Source organism: Bactrocera dorsalis, chromosome 4 (assembly GCF_023373825.1).
Source record: "Bactrocera dorsalis isolate Fly_Bdor chromosome 4, ASM2337382v1, whole genome shotgun sequence".
Lineage (NCBI taxonomy): Eukaryota > Metazoa > Arthropoda > Insecta > Diptera > Tephritidae > Bactrocera > Bactrocera dorsalis.
In genome coordinates this window covers 65303673-65320859 of record NC_064306.1, presented here as the reverse complement: position 1 = coordinate 65320859, position 17187 = coordinate 65303673, and the positions used below count along the sequence as shown (strand labels likewise).

At 35.9% G+C, this 17187-nt stretch overlaps 1 protein-coding gene across 2 annotated transcripts in view; it reads right to left on the bottom strand.

Moving 5' to 3' along the window:
• Nucleotides 1-374: 374 nt before the first annotated feature.
• Nucleotides 375-17187, bottom strand: part of LOC105225207 (E3 ubiquitin-protein ligase HECW2) — a 39364-nt gene continuing 22551 nt past the window's right edge. Inside the window, exons 2-5 of one of the 2 annotated variants that reach the window (XM_019989877.3) lie at nucleotides 13038-13592; nucleotides 2192-2380; nucleotides 1989-2126; nucleotides 375-1915 (exon numbers count right to left, since the gene is read on the bottom strand). In XM_019989877.3, coding sequence (XP_019845436.1) covers nucleotides 979-1915; nucleotides 1989-2126; nucleotides 2192-2380; nucleotides 13038-13078 — 1305 coding nt within the window. In that variant the 5' untranslated portion in view covers nucleotides 13079-13592 and the 3' untranslated portion in view covers nucleotides 375-978. The remainder of the gene's footprint in view (nucleotides 1916-1988; nucleotides 2127-2191; nucleotides 2381-13037; nucleotides 13593-17187) is intronic. The other variant, XM_011203575.4, reaches the window with a different exon arrangement.

Here is a 17187-nt window from a genome sequence, read left to right as displayed (position 1 = left end):
TTAAAGGCGAAATCAGCAAAACTTGTCGATGATACCTTGCTTGATAGACTATGAACCAACAGAGTAATATTGTATTTTTTATCAATTTTATGGAATTAAAATTTTTAAGCAAGTGGCAACAAAGTGTAAAAGCCTCGTGTTTTTAAAATTACTATAAACTTATACCTTCCTTTCGAGTTAAAAAAACGCGAGCCTTACTCCAAATAGTCCTAAACTAGGTAAGATTAAGTTAGGTTAGGTTAGCTTGAGGTCGATATTAACAGGAAAACATATTTCCGTTCTAACGACAGTCGGGTTTACGTTACCGAAACGGATCCGGATTTTTATCCGGCCATGAACTGTCAATTCGCTAGAATTCTGCCGCAATAACAACAACAACAACTAAAACATATTTCATGTCTATATAGCATATCTGGCACCTGGAGGCAACATCAAAAAAGCTAAGGCAAAGAAACTAGTCCGTGATTTAGTTATATTTCTGAATAGCCTATGCCACACTAAATTCCATAATTCACTGACCACGATTTATGATTTCACGTGATTTTTATATTAATATCACCGGGTGATTAAAAACTTTGAATAATCGCACCACTTTGGCGTTAAAAAAACGTGTTCAAAGTCACACAACAATTTAAATGAAATATTAAAATGATTGCCACTTAGAACACTTGATTGCACATTGAAATATATATCTCACATACACACTGGCAATCAAATAAGCAATTTGCATGCCGTGGTTCATACAGAAAAAGCAAACCCGTTCACAATAAATATTACAAATATAACTTGTGTAAATATGTAAATGCGAAAATACGGAAATAAATAAATAATCCTAATAAAATATCACTTTTCTTTCGTTTATACTAACGATTTTTAATAAATTAACTTAATTCATTAAGTTGAACTTGCGACTGACTCTAAACTACTAAACGCCAAGCTAGGCACAAACAACAACGCATGCGCAATCGCTACGCATACCTACTCTATGCCGAATGTATTCGTTTCTTCTACGGCTAACAGTAATTTCTCATAGAGCAACTCGGGCGTCGGATAAGGCGGTAAATCTAAGCGATTGAAGCAGGTGTGCGCACGTGGCAAGGCATTCGGTTTGCCCCACTTTTCGATGCAAAATCGACGTGGTCCCGTAGAGCCGCGCAGTGCTGAGAAGCCTTCGTAGGGTATGCTCGAGGTGCCGGTTACAAATTGTAGCAGTCGTAAACGTTGTTCGTTTGTGAATTTCTCGATAACTTGCCAAAACCAAATGATCACCTGATGGTTGTCATGATAACCCGAACGGTATTCGGTATTTAGACGCCAATCGTTAATATCAATCTCGGCCGTACCGGCAATAACCAATTCCAATTCACGTGCATCGAATACGGAAACAAGACGTGCATCGACCACCTCATAAAAGCCACGCACCAACGATTCCGTCTGCTCTTGTACGCCACGCTCCAAACGCCACTTAATCATGCGTTCCAAATATTCTTTTTTGTTTTTCTCATTTACAATTATGTTCTTACCGCCCGGCTTCAGTTCACGCTCGACCACATGTCCCAATAGCTCTTCGGTAACGCAAAATGTTAGACCCAGATCAATGCCGGTGCCGATGTCATTGTCGCGTATCCATTGCAGCGACTGATGAAACTCATTATCGAGCGATTCCAAATCGCTCAGCGCGACGGGCAAACGCAACAACGCCTTGTAAAATGGGCGTGTAAAGAAGGCATCCAATAGGTATTGATGTACGAGTGCCAAGCCCAGCACACGACCGCCGAAGCGGAACCAATCGTGACAATTGTCCACAAATGCTGACAGCGGTGAGACTTGTACGGTGTATGTGTCATTGGCTGAGTACTCAAACAGGCCGTAATAGGGGTTGAAGAGCTCACGTGAGAGCAGAAAGAAGAACTCTCTGCAAGAAACGAAATGGAAGTAAAAATTCAAATAAGTTAAAATGTTTATAAAAATCAGCTGTGTGTGTGTACCTTGATGGGCCGCCATAATCCAAGCCTTCTTCAGTATCCCAGAGCACAGCGAGACGACCGCGCTGCAAATCTTTCTTGTTGGCCGACATTATGCGTCGGAAGGCATCCTCTAGCAGATGTGTGCGTCGGATGTGTAATCTGCGAATGTTAAACGAAATATATTCAAAATAAAATAATATTGTCTTTAATTACGGTTTACTTACTTTAGTTTGTGCGGACCCTGTCCGTAGCCTTTCGACTCTAATTTGCGGTAGAAGCCACGCAATTTCGCTTCAAAGTCGCGTCGGAATGGTGGCGGTGCGCGCTGTGGCATGCGCGAGTTGAGCACTGGCGAACCCTGTGGACTGCGTTCTTCAATAGGAACATAGCTCATAATCTCCTGTTCGAACAGGCTGTAAAGAAAACAAAACAGAGGTGTTGAAAAACTGGAATCAGGGTTTATTAGAATAATTTTAGAGAACAAGTATTGACTGTCAATTTTATAGAGCTTTGGCTGTTGCGATAGCGGCAAAGTTGGCCTCTACAGACAATTCCACAGTTAATATCTACGTAGACAGCCAATCAAGGCCCTCGTATCGCATATCGACCAGAAGGGTCTTGGGAAACCGGACAGCAGCAGAAAATGAGGTAAGTGAGAAGAAGGAAATGTCTAGAGCAAGGCACCAGGAAAACAATGGAGCATCTCTAGTGCCCTCGTCCTGCAATGGCAAGACTACGCTATAGACATCTGGGGTCCCCATGGTATGATACACTGGAGGAGGTATCGATAATGAGGCCACAAAGTCTGTTGAAATTTGCGTCACGTGCAGGCATCCTAAAGGACGACTATTCCTCATGGACCTAGTAACTGAACTACATCTGGTATCGCAAAGGACCAAAACTGGGATATGCGTGGCTCATTGGTCTACCAGACTAACCTAACCTATAAAACTCAGCTAACACGTTTTAAAAATCCGACCAGAATACCATCTACCATCCTGAGTTTGTATGAATTTCACTCTCGTTGATGAACCGCATTGACACTTCCCTGAGGGAATTAAGTCAGCGCTACATGATTTTGCGCTCCGTTAACACCAGCGATGCGCTAATGAAGCAATATTCACATGTCATTAGTAAAGCGCTGTTCTTCAATTATTGAAAATTGCAAATTATGCTGTATTGTAAATGTTCATAGTTCATAAATCTCCAGCGGGTAGTCGGTCATTTGTTGTATTATTAACTCGTGCGTAATTTAATAAGATTAAATTTTAAGTCGGCAGCATAACAATTAGTCGCAAGCTTCATATTGAAATTAATGGCGATTCGGTGCTTGGTGCTACCATACAAGGCAACTTAAAAACAAACGTTATTTATAATAACCTCAATTACATAGATTAATAATCACATAACAGGGAAAAACAGCAAGTTCGGCTATATCGAAGCTAAAATACCCTACACATGTGTATTTTTTAGCACATGAGAGGGTATAAACCGATCTTTATTTTGATTTTGCTCGGACAGTTCGAGTGGCTATAGTGGTCCGATATCGGTTTCCACAAATGAGAATGAAATTTCAGACCGATATCTCAAAAACGAAAGGACTAGTTCGCATATATGCAGACTGTCAGACGGTCAAACAGTCAAAGGTAAATCGACTCAACCCCATATTTATATTTAACGGATGATCCAAGTAGAGTTAGAGGATGGAGTCATGTGTAGACGTTCACACAAAGGAGAAAAGTTCTCTGTGCGCCATACACTTGTGAGTGGCCAGAAACGATTCTTTTACTTTTTATTTCCGGTCTTGACCAATTATCACTGGATCTCTGGGTAGCCAAAAGACATTTTTTTAAAGGCGAGCTAAGAGAGAACTCGAACCATCCCTCCCCAGGGTTGTGCTGAGTTTGGGAACCGCCACGTAAAAAACGCCCTGAATGAAATCGAAACAACAGCCTCGGATGAGAGACCCCTACCCCTACGACCACGGCAAACACATTAAGGATTACGATTCAAGGGCATGTCCGTTCCCTTAATTAGGAAAGTGCCTCTGCCGAGCTGGTTGATGACCTCGTAAAAGTAAAGGCTGACATCTCCAACGTCAAAAAGTGCGATGTACGGGACAAGTACTGGGACGAATAGGTCATTGCAGCATTTACTACCATATAAAGGAACGCAAATTCGGAGTGAGATTCAAAGTGGGAGAGAGACTCCGTTGCCGAGTCCTGGTATTCATGTCAGTGGATGAACATCTAGCCACAATACGCATCAAAGCGAAGTTCTTTAACATATCGCTGATTTGAAGACGATGTGACCAAAAAAGTTTTCTACGTACGATTTCAAACTCATAATTGGCAACTTTAACGCCAGGGTGGGCAAAACAGATATCTTTAGCAAAACGGTTTGTAAATTCGGCCTCCATGATGAAGCATCTTCATGTGTTGATGCTGATCGACTTCGCCAGGGCCCGAAATATGGTTATCTCTAGTACTAGAATCCAGCATAGGAAAATTCCAGAAGCTACCTGGCTGTTTCCGGATCGAAAAGCCACCAAAGAGATCGGCCATGTTGTGATCAGCGGAAGATACGTCTCCAGCGTTTTAGACGCGCATACGCTCAGAGCCTAATAGTCCACCGTCAAAAAACAGATTGGACTTTATCAGTGTGACTTTAGACCTGGAAAATCAACAACTGACCAGATATTCGCCATGCGCCAAAACACAGAAAAGACCCGTCAAAAGACGCATTTATGCCGCGATGTCTTAATTTGGTATCCCGACAAAACTAATAAGGCTGCGAAAACTGACGTTGAGTAATACCAAAATATCCGTCAGGTTCGAAAAGGACCTCTCCGAGCCTTTCGATACCAAACGAGGTTACAGACAAGGCGACTCCCAGACGTACGACTTCTCTAATCTACTGGTAAAGAAAATAATTCGAGCTACAGACATGAATCGAGAAGGCAATATTGTTTATAAGTGTACAGCTACTAGCGTACGCCGATGATACTGACATCATTGGCCTCAACATTCGCGTCTTTAGTTCTGCTTTCTCCAGACTGGATAAGGAAGCGAAGCAAATGGGGAAGTTAGTGAACATCTGATGAGTCGATTATGAGTTTTCGAGAGAAAGGTTCTGTCGAAGATTTTTGATCCTTTGGATCGCCTCAAACATTCGGTTGATGTTTTGGGTGTGAAGCGTGTAAATGCTAAACCCGTACGAAAATACCTGAAGTTTTTTGCAAAAACGAGGTTGCAAAAGAGATGATTATGCTGAAAACCTTTCATTTAGGAAACGCATTATTGCTGTTTTTTTTGTCAATCCGAGTCAAATTTGATCAGATGGTATAGCCGTAGTAATTAAACAGTTTTGCGAATTATTTAAACCGATTTCGCACCAGACCAAAATTCTTTCGAAATCTGGGCATACGTCACACCGTTCATCAATTATTCTATCCAAAGGCAAAATGGGCCAGAAATAGACTAAAATAGTTTCTGATGGACTTATTCCTTTAAACTTCCAAGTTTAACGCACATTTCATATTAAAATGACATATACAAGTACTATTCTGAAACTCTCGCAAATTCGGTTAGCTACAATTCCAACCACAATAATTCTGTTAGATATTTTAGTTGATTACCCTTACCATTTTTGGCTCGTGGGACAGACATACATACTTATGTATTACACATCCCTGCTAAACACCGAACTTGTTTGCTTCAGTTAATCAAATTAAATGCTATGCATGTACATATGTATGTATGTGTTATATAATAATTAAATTTCAGCACCAACATTATTTTCATTTAGCACGGCGATAATGGCAGGTGGGCGAAAAAATTAATTTGCATTAATTGCCCTTGAACTACAATAATTGCAACAAGTGGATAGCCAAAATTCGACAATCTACCATTTGAACAACAACAAAACCAAAACAAAAGTAAATAAAAAGCAATATTAATTTATGCGAGCTTCAAATTTACACGAAATTATATAGATTACACATATGGGCGTGATTACACACGTACAAACATGTGCGGGTGAAAAAGGTAAACAAATGAGACACTGAAATTTCTAACGCGAGCACAAATATACCGTTCGAATTACAACATCGCATGTAAGGCTGGAAAAAAGGCACACCAACTGCCGGCAGTTCGTCACTCAGCGGTCACGGCAAACGCTCAGCCAGCAGACACAACTGTGCATGAGCCATCGGTGCGCAGTCATATCAAATGGCAAGCGTACATACTTACATACATAAAAACACAAATATCCACAAGCCATTTGAGTTAGGAGTGGTGTAAATGTCATCATCGCCGGCCCAAACGCCGGCGGCACACTCATCCACGCACGCAGCGCCCAACTGAAATAACTTCTATTAAACCATTCAACCATACCATATGCATATATACATACATACTATACATATGTATTGACATATTTACAAAAAAAAATATAAAAAAAATAAGTTTCGGAAAAGTTTCGTATTGAAAATGTCATGCACATGACTATTCACCAACGAGTTAATTGCGATCGAAATAAGTCTTAATGAAATAATTGCATTTTAAACTCAGCTCACCGCCGCCGCGTCGCTGGCGTCTCAAGAGCGCGTGTGTGTGAAGTCAGTTTTCTGTTTTTTCTATTTTTCTTCTTTTTTCACTTTCATTTATTTATATTTTTGTTTTGTTTTCGATTTGCTGCTTTGTTTTGCTATGCTACGAGTCATTTTCGCGTTTGTTTTGAGTCACTTAATTGAACGCAGAAATATACTTGCTTAATAAATTGCCGGCGATAAGTGGCAATCAAATGATCCGATGATCCAATAGGTTTCAAAATACAACAAACGCTTGCATGCGCATTTTTGTTGTACAAAATTAGTGTTGAAAAAATAGTAAAATATGCATAGTAGCAAGAAAGGAAGGCGTAAGATCTGATCCAAATAAAAATAATAAAAAATGTTAACTTCGGCGGTACCGAGGTTATAATACCCTTCACAGAAATGTAAAGTATAAAAAGATCTTTATCGTGGCAGCTATACGCTAGTGTAGTCCGATCTGAACAATTTGTTCCGAACTTATAGTAGTAGGTTAGGTTAATTTGGAAGGCCATTAAGCCACGCATAGACCAGTTTGGTGTTTTGCGATACCAAATGGAGTTCCGTTACGAGGTCCAGGAGGAGTAGTCATCCTTTAGGATGCCTGCGACTGATGCGAATTTTAACAGACTATTTGTTCTCATTATTGATACCTTCTCAAGTCTTTCATACCATGCGGACCGCAAATGCTTACAGCGTAGCCTTGTCAATGCGGGATAAGTGCACAAGAGATAGATTGTTTCCCTAGTGCCTTACTCTAGACATTTCCTGCAGTCTTTTCGATCCGTCAAACCCATTCTGCGGGCGTGCATCGCCACCAGACAATTACAAGTTAGTATTCCGATCATGTTATTACAGTCTTTTCTATCGACTACCAATAGGAATTTTGTGTACTTCCGTTATACCGTTTTGCAATTGACTTTTGCAGTTTTTCACTCAGGTAGCTCGTTTCATCGAGTTTTAATTTTCTTTACCATACCTTTGTACGAAGAGTTCTATAGGTGGCAGCTTTAGCACCAGTTCAAGAGCCGTCGTTGGAGATGTTCTTAAAGCTTCCGTTATGCAGGATTTCCGGTAAGTGGATTTCCATACGCCTGTCCATCATACTACGTATACTGCACCGTAGAGTGCGTGGAAGAGGGAGAGAGCCCCAGGAGCCTATAGAGCATTGCTAGCTTTTCTCACTCTTTTTTCCACGTTGTGCTTACACAGCAGTTTGCTGTTCATGACTACCTCAAGGTACTTAGTGTGGTCCTTGAGAGAGAGTTGTGTACCATTTATCGAAGAGACCCTCCATAACACGCATAAAGGAATTTTATGTTTTCTTATAATCACAAGGAGATCCGTTTTCTACGGGTTCAACCCCAGACCCGATTGCCATGCCCAATCTGGACTGTATTCAGAGTATTGGACAGTAATCTGTATTTCGAGGCGATATCTTGTAATACTGGTAGCATCGCAAAACGCCATGGAAGTGATCATCAAAAGACTACAACGTCATGTGAGATAGTTCGGAAAGTGAAGAAGCGACTTGAGCGAAATCCACGACGAAGTGCCAATCAAATGGCTAAAGAACTGAAAATATCCTACCGCAGCATCCGACGCATATTGAAAAATGAGCTCAAGGTCAAGCCTCACAAGTTCCAAAAGGCCCATGATCTCATACCGAAGCAGCAGCAAGTAAGACTTGAGAGAGCAAAGCAGTCGCTTGGCCGAAAACGGTCAAATTCCGAACATTGTGTTTTCTGATGAAAAAATGTTTCCAATTGAGCAATTCGTAAACTCTCAAAACGATAGGGTTTACTTGACCGACCGTTCATACGAGAATCTAAGTCATCGGTTGGCCACCAGGAGGCAGCACCCGCCACAAATAATGGTTTGGGCCGCTGTCACCGCAGATGGGCGCTCTCCAATTGTTTTCATCGAGCCTGGCGTCAAAGTAAATACGACATATTATCGGGAAAGTGTTCTGGAGGCTGCTTTGAAGCCGTGGGCAAACAAACATTTCGGTCGCAAACCATGGACGTTTCAACAAGACTCAGCACCGTCTCACAAAGCGCGAGTGAACCAAGAATGGCTGAAAAACAACGTTCCGAACTTCATTACGACCACACAATGGCTCTCGAATTCACCAGATGCGAATCCAATGGATTATTCTCTCTGGGCCATTTTGGAGAGCAAGGTCCGAAGTAAAAAATACACCAGTCTCGAGATGCTGAAGAAAGCCATTGTCCGTGAGTGGGCCAAAATACCGGCAAGTCACATTCGGGCAGCTTGCGATTCGTTTTTTGACCGTCTCAAGGCCATAGTTAAGGCAAAAGGTGGTCATATCGTGCAAAAGTGAATTGGTCCTGAATTTATGATTATTTTCACACATTTTTCGAGATCATACTGTAATAATTTTTTGTATGAATGATAAAAATACTGTGTTATCAAAATTTAGGCCTTGGATACCACCGTAAGCCATGGTTTTAAAGATCTATCTTATATATTAGCGTCAGAATACAAAAAAAACATAAGAAATTAAAGCTATAGAAAAAAAAAACTTCTAAACCAGTAAACCGTTATTGTTTTCAAAGAAAATATAATACGGAAAATTTGTTTAACATCAACGGTTATACAAATAAATAAATTACGACTAAATTTTTCCAACCTTTTTTAACTAAATTAGTATTACTACAGTCATAGTTAAGATTTAAAGACCTGAACAAGATCACGTAGAGTTATAAACAATTCCAACGAACATACCAACAAACATAGAAACCGCAACAGTAGCGGAATTTCAGTGAGCACGAGCCGCACGAGCATTCGTAGGTCTGTGTGTATGTTTGTGTGCGTGTAACTGATGCCGCTGCTGACTAAGTGACCAGTTATAGTTATAGCCCACTTAATTGGTGTATGAAAATTTTTTGGCCAGCACAAAAACAATAACAAATTAGCGCGTTTTGAGTTTTTCGCCCCTTTGGTGTCTAATTTGATTTGAATTGAAAGTATTTATTATAATTATTTCCGTTTTTTAACTACAAATCTATAATATTAATATTTTCGTTTGTTTGTTTGTATGTATATTTGTTTGCCATGGTGTTTTTATGGCTGTGCTAATCGCAAAAGGCGTGAATTGCATCAGATCCAACAAAATTTAGAATTCTAACTCTATAACAGCGCGTTCTGAAGCTGAAGGTCAAGTAAAAGTTTGATCGTTTATAATTTCATATAATTTATTTATGATTTTTTTTGAACGCAGGTGATTTTAGAACCTTTGAGAATATGCAAACATATATATTTGTATATATGGTAAGTCATTTATTACGTTTATTTTAATAAAATGCAATTAATTTTAATTTGAGGGCCAAAGTTATATTTTAATGTATAATTATAAACACATGTAATTGTTTAAGATTTCTTACACATATTTTGGTTTCTATAGAAGTAACGCTATAGAATCAATGAAAATATTTTCCAAATTAAAAAAAAAGGATGTCGAATAGATAAACCGATACTCCGCCGCAAGCTAAAAATACAATAAAGTGAATGAAAGGAAAATAAGGCATACACAATCTAAAATGAGGACTGAGCCTATATAACGGGTGATTTTTTTGAGGTTAGGATTTTCATGCATTAGTATTTGACAGATCACGTGGGATTTCAGACATGGTGCCAAAGAGAAAGATGCTCAGTATGCTTTGACATTTCATCATGAATAGACTTACTAACGAGCAACGCTTGCAAATCATTGAATTTTATTACCAAAATCAGTGTTCGGTTCGAAATGTGTTTCGCGCGCGTGTTTTGTTCAGCGATGAGGCTCATTTCTGGTTGAATGGCTACGTAAATAAGCAAAATTGCCGCATTTGGGGTGAAGAGCAACCAGAAGCCGTTCAAGAACTGCCCATGCATCCCGAAAAATGCACTGTTTGGTGTGGTTTGTACGCTGGTGGAATCATTGGACCGTATTTTTTCAAAGATGCTGTTGGACGCAACGTTACGGTGAATGGCGATCGCTATCGTTCGATGCTAACAAACTTTTTGTTGCCAAAAATGGAAGAACTGAACTTGGTTGACATGTGGTTTCAACAAGATGGCGCTACATGCCACACAGCTCGCGATTCTATGGCCATTTTGAGGGAAAACTTCGGACAACAATTCATCTCAAGAAATGGACCCGTAAGTTGGCCACCAAGATCATGCGATTTAACGCCTTTAGACTATTTTTTGTGGGGCTACGTCAAGTCTAAAGTCTACAGAAATAAGCCAGCAACTATTCCAGCTTTGGAAGACAACATTTCCGAAGAAATTCGGGCTATTCCGGCCGAAATGCTCGAAAAAGTTGCCCAAAATTGGACTTTCCGAATGGACCACCTAAGACGCAGCCGCGGTCAACATTTAAATGAAATTATCTTCAAAAAGTAAATGTCATGAACCAATCTAATGTTTCAAATAAAGAACCGATGAGATTTTGCAAATTTTATGCGTTTTTTTTTTGAAAAAAAGTTATCAAGCTCTTAAAAAATCACCCTTTATATTTGACCAGAAACCAAGTCAGCATAATAAAATAAATATAACAACACTTATAATTCACTCGACCTCAAGATCAAAATTGAGTAAACGACTGGCCCATTTAAACTGTATTCATCGAAAATTTGCCTCTTATGAATCGTCCATCCTCTTATGTTAATGACGAAAACGTTACAAAAGTTAGAGAAACAATGCCAGAAAATCGTCGTGTTGGCATCAGAGAGATAGGAGATGATCTCTAAAACTTCTATAGATTATCCCCTTATGTTAATGACGAGATCAGGGAGATAGTAGAAGATCTGAACGTCTCCAATAGATCATCTCCTTCCCTATTGAGAGTCGGCGATCCTCCTATGTTTATGTCGAAAGCATCGAAAACGTTAAACAATGTTACAAAATCATCATGTTGGCGTCAGAGAGATAGTAGAGGATCTTAGCATCTCCTAAGGAGATCATTTTGTTTAATGTTTTGGGTATATCAATGTTAGATTAGATCGTACAAAAAAACTGATTAAACCATCTCATTCCAATATGATTGTGACTGACTCTTTTGACAAACAAGAAAGGAAAGTGATCACTAAGCCATTATATTCTATGCTATTTTCGAATCTAAAAATCCAGCTTCAGGTAACGATCCATGCCTCTATTGACCGAATGTATAAAAATCACCGGACAAACTTTTCCCATCGTAAACAAAAAGATGCCAAACACACACTAATTGACATACAGAGATCAAAGTCCATACGAACAGCAGAAGAATTCTAAATGATTTCTAAGTGCCGTTTCGGCCACTTTTACTATAAAATTTCGAGGGTACATTTTCTTTACATAATATCAAGTGCCAATAAGACAAAAAACAGCACGAAGTAATGAAAATATTGCTGTCGTTCAGGCAAATGTTGTTGAAGGCCGCAATTTATCGATTCCAAAACGTTCCCAAGAATTGGGACTGCCTAACTCAAGAAGTGAAGCCATTGAACCACCTTTAATGTCGTGAATTTGCTGATTTTGCCTTGGAACAACTCTGAGACAATAACGATTTTTTTAAGATTTTTGGTCTGGTGGAAACATCGGTCCGTACTCCTTTCGAAATGAAGCTGGTGACGCCCTTACTAGACTTTACATTAGACTACTTCTTTAGCAACCTAAACTCTATTCAAGCTTTAAAAGCCAATATTTATCGTGCTAATTATAATATGCGACTTCTTTCAGTGGAAATAGTACTCGAAAGTTGGGTTCATAGAATTCGTTTCTGCAAAAGATGTCGTGGAGACCATTTGAATGAAGCTATATGGAGAACTTTATTGTGTCGATGGTAATTCACATTAACTAAAAAAACCATTGGAATATCCTTAACAATTAGTGTGATTTTTCGATACGAAGAAATCGTGTCCACAAGTCACTCATCATCCCCGTCCTGTTATATGGTACGAGTACAGAGGCATGGAAGATAACATCTGATGAATCGGCTTTACGAGTTTTCGAGAGAAAAAGTTCGACAAAGAGCTACGCTGGCTAGGTCATGTCCTACAAATGGATAAAAACACTCCGGTTCTGAGATTATTCAACGCAGCAACCACCGGGGGAAGCAGAGCAAGAGGAAACCCGCCACTCCGTTGGAAAGACCAGATGGAGAAGGATCTTGCTACTCTTGAAGAAGAAGAAGTATACTAGACGTTTTACTTGTAAAGTAATAAATCTGTTGTTATTATTCTCACAAGAATATCAAAAAAATATGTGGAAAGTCTTAAATTTAAACGTATTTTGTTTTAGATTAAAATGCATATGGGATTTTCAAAATGAAATAATTTTAAGGTAAAAATATTATATGAAAAATTATTATAAATATTAAGTGTTTGAATCTACTATTTTTATAAATAAACATTTTAAAATAAATATGAAATCTTTTTATTTAAATTATTTTTTAATGAACAAATAAATATATTTTTTTCAAGAACACTTACACAGCCCACACAATATACGCCGCCTTCGAAAGGAATCCCATTTTCAATGCTTTATGCAAAGCTAGTAGGGAAAGTACTACAAATTTTGATACACCAGAAGTTCTCGGTGCTATTCACATATAGTACCATACAATAAATAACAGCTATCAAACTGCGGACACAGCTTCAGCTTTCGAATCCGAGGCAGAAGCAACAGCAATGCTTCACTCGAAGCAGCTCAAGCTTAGATGGACGCTAATAGCGGCAGGCAGCGGCTTGTGCGCAATATCACAGCACAACAACAACGAAATAAAAGCGTTTATCGGCCTTCACTGCTGTTATCACAATGCGCGGTGCTTTTCGGCAGATATTATTAATTTTATGTAAGCAATGTTTGATTTTATTTTTATTGTTATTATTATTATTGTTTTTTGTTGTATGTTGGCACTTGTACCCTTTTTTTTATCACTCCACTAGTTTTTATCACTTTACCACCACCTAAAAAGTGTGTATGTATGTAAATAAGTTGTTCAATTTACACTCGTTTCCTCGCGTTAATAAATAAATCGTGCGTAACTGTAATTGTTATTAATATTAACGGAGAAAAAACATATGTTTATGCATAAGTAAAAGCGGCGACGATAATACATATTCATAGCACTATTTCCATATTTATTTTAGATTACGCGGCGAGTAATTACACAGGCGACTTTTAGATTAAAATAGTTTTAATTAGCAGCTTTTTTGACTAAACGCTAAGATAGGGAAGTTCAGGTGAGTGCCAGTGTCCTTCAAGTATTTTTACAACTTAAAAAGGTTGGTAGGTGTGTTTTGAAAAGACGCGACAATTTTTTTTAATATTTGCTTAGTTACATATTCAATTGTAAAATTGGGTTATGGAAAAGGAAGTATTTATTTTTTTATAACACAATTTTTTATATATTTTTTTACAAAACAATTTTTTTTTTTTAACTTTAAGCGTATATTTATGAAATAAGTTACCTATATTAATTATAATTTGATGAATTTTATATATTAACTGTTTTTTTTATTTTATCATATTTTATTTTAATTTTTTTTTTTTAAATAACAATTCTTAGCTTTATATGTATATATTAAATTATTTTTATGAGTTATAAATTTTTATTTCATTAAAAAAAAAACTTTAAAATTTAAATTTATAATTTTTTATTGCATTTTATTTTTCTTCTACTATATTTATATTTTTTATTAATATTTATGTTTTTTTTTATTTATTTGCTTTTTTTGTTTTATTATTTTTTAATATTTCAAAATTTTAATTTACAATTTTTCATTGCATTTTTTGTTTATTTCTTTTTTTTTATTTTATTATTTTTTTATATGTATGATTTTTTTTTATTTTTACTGTAAATACCAAGATAATTTTTTAATAAGTTTTTATATTTATAAAATTATTTTTATTAATTATAAATTTTTACTGCATTTAAAAAATTTTATATTTTAATACATTTGTTTTTTAGTTTCATTTTTCATTTCATTGAATTTTATTTTTTTTATTTGAAAATTTTTTTTGTAAATGACTACAAACTAATTTTGTTAATTATAAATTTTGACTTCATTTAAAAATAATTTTATTATTTTTTATTGTATTTTATTTTTCTTTATTTTTATTTTTTATTAATACTTATTTTTCTATTTAGTTTTCTTCTATTTTTTAGTTTATTTTTTTATTTTTTTTTTTTGAATTTTTTTTTTAATTACAACACAAATTTTTAATGGTTTTATACATATATGGAAATAAAAAACCAATTTTATTAATTATAGTTTTTAGGTTCATTTAATTAATTAACACTCTTATTATATTTTATTTATAATTTTTACGTTTATTGATTATTTTTTTTTTTTGTAAATGTCAACATTATTTGTTAATTGCTTTAGTTATAATTTTTTTATGCATTTAAAAAGTTTATATTTTAATTAATAATTTTATTTTATTTTATTTTATTTTATTTTATATTATTTTATTTTATTTTATTTTATTTTATTTTATTTTATTTTATTTTATTTTATTTTATTTTATTTTATTTTATTTTATTTTATTTTATTTTATTTTATTTTATTTTATTTTATTTTGTTTAATTTAATTTAATTTTTATTTGAATTATTTCTAATTAATTAAATATTAATTTTTCCCACAATTTCGCTGAAACCCCTCAAAGCGTATTGCTGAACTTGCTAAATCGCACGTCACTTTGTCACTGGCATTTTACATATCAATAAGAGTCTAAACAAATGTCAACCATGGTCGCAAAAACATACATATGTACACCTACTTGCTTATAGCTACATACATACATATATTGCCGCTTGCTGGCTTATTACATGCTTTGGTCTGCTCTTATCACAAGTTCATTTAACTTTTCAGCCTTCAGCTTTACAAAACTCACTCATATGGCCAATCAGAAAAAAAATAAAAACATAAATATCTATTGCACATACATATGTATACGTATGTATACATGCATATCTTGCAATAGCTGATAAGCTTTCTATAAAACAAAAAACTGCTTCCTGTGGATATCGCATTTGCTATTTTAAAACCAACAATCAATAATAATATTTATTCAAACAATTGAATTGTCGACGAACCTGATATGCGTTTGCACGCACTTTCGCATATATATAAATATACTATATATACATATGTATATAGACTTATTTATTTATTATTTTATATCCATAAAGGTAAGTAGTGGTATAGTTTTTCACTTTTTATTTGATTTTATTTTTTGTCTGCTTCCTCTTCCATTAAAAAACATTTGTTTATGGAAAACTTAGACCATTTCCTCTGTGACCAGTTTGTTTAACACCTTTGAATAATAATAATATTAAATATAGAAATAATTTTCTGAGCTCATTATAACGCAGTCCTGAGCAAAACAATAGCATTAGGGAATGAATGCTTTCAACTATGGATTATTAATCGACTTCTACCTAATGCCGTTTTATGACCTAGACATTCTTGGAAAACTTAACCAGACTTATGGGAAAGTAATCTGGTACCGACAGACTCAACTTAGACCTGAATGAGAACAAAAGCTGTTCAGTTCCTAGGATAATCAAGTTGATCGTCTGCTACCTAATAAGATTTTTAAGATCTTGGCATTTTTGGAATACTTTGCCAGACCTTTGACACTTATTGGAAAGTAATTTTATACTGACAGACCCAACATGGACTTTTATAAAAAAGAAGGCTGCTCAGTACTATAAACTAAGATGTCAAATTTACCGAGTACCACGGTAAAGTGTTCCCTTTTTAAATGAGGTTAATGATTTATACTCATTCTCTAATTTATACTTGAGTATGTTTTCTTCAATAACAAAAAGAAAATAATAAACAAATAATAACATTTGAAAATTTTAAAAATATTTGAAAACTATTATCATTATTTAGAACCTCATATTACTGCGTTTTTATTGTCGTAATTTGACACACATGGACTTTACAGACTCTACGCTTGTTTGTCACACATTAAACGGAGCACTTGAGCCATGCAATTAAAGGCGAGCTATGCGCGATCACAACATTGAAACACTTAAACATTGTTTGGAGTAAATATTTATAAATTTACACTATTTATTTAGTAATGCTTTGATATCTTTTGAAGAGGTGGTTTATAATGAATTGGAGTTGCCAAAGGGTGGAGATTTATTTGTAAATTTTGAAAATTAATTGCAAACACTTCAAACTCTATAATTTAGAATTCTTTCAAATTAATTTTTTGATTTGGAATTACTTTCGTTTTCCTAAGCATGAATAATGCATACATTGTGACAAAGAGTACACGGAAATTAAAATTTAAATTACCCGGGGACATGATATTTCAAATAAAATGTATTTTTCTAAGTTGGTAGGACTGTCCTTACTTACTATGCCAAATATGAGCGAAATCTGTCAGCCAGTTTGTTTGCAGCAGCTGCTTAGGACGGTACACCTCAGTAGTACGTTGCGATTTTAACAATAGATAAAACTGTCGAACAAAGAATTTGTCTCAAATTTTGTATTTATAATCGCATTTCGTGAGCGGAATCATTGCGAAAGTTGGAAAAGGCTTACGGTGATTCAGTTTTATCAAAAGCACAAGTCTACGAGTAGTACAAAGCCTTCAAAAACTGTCGATAGATCGTT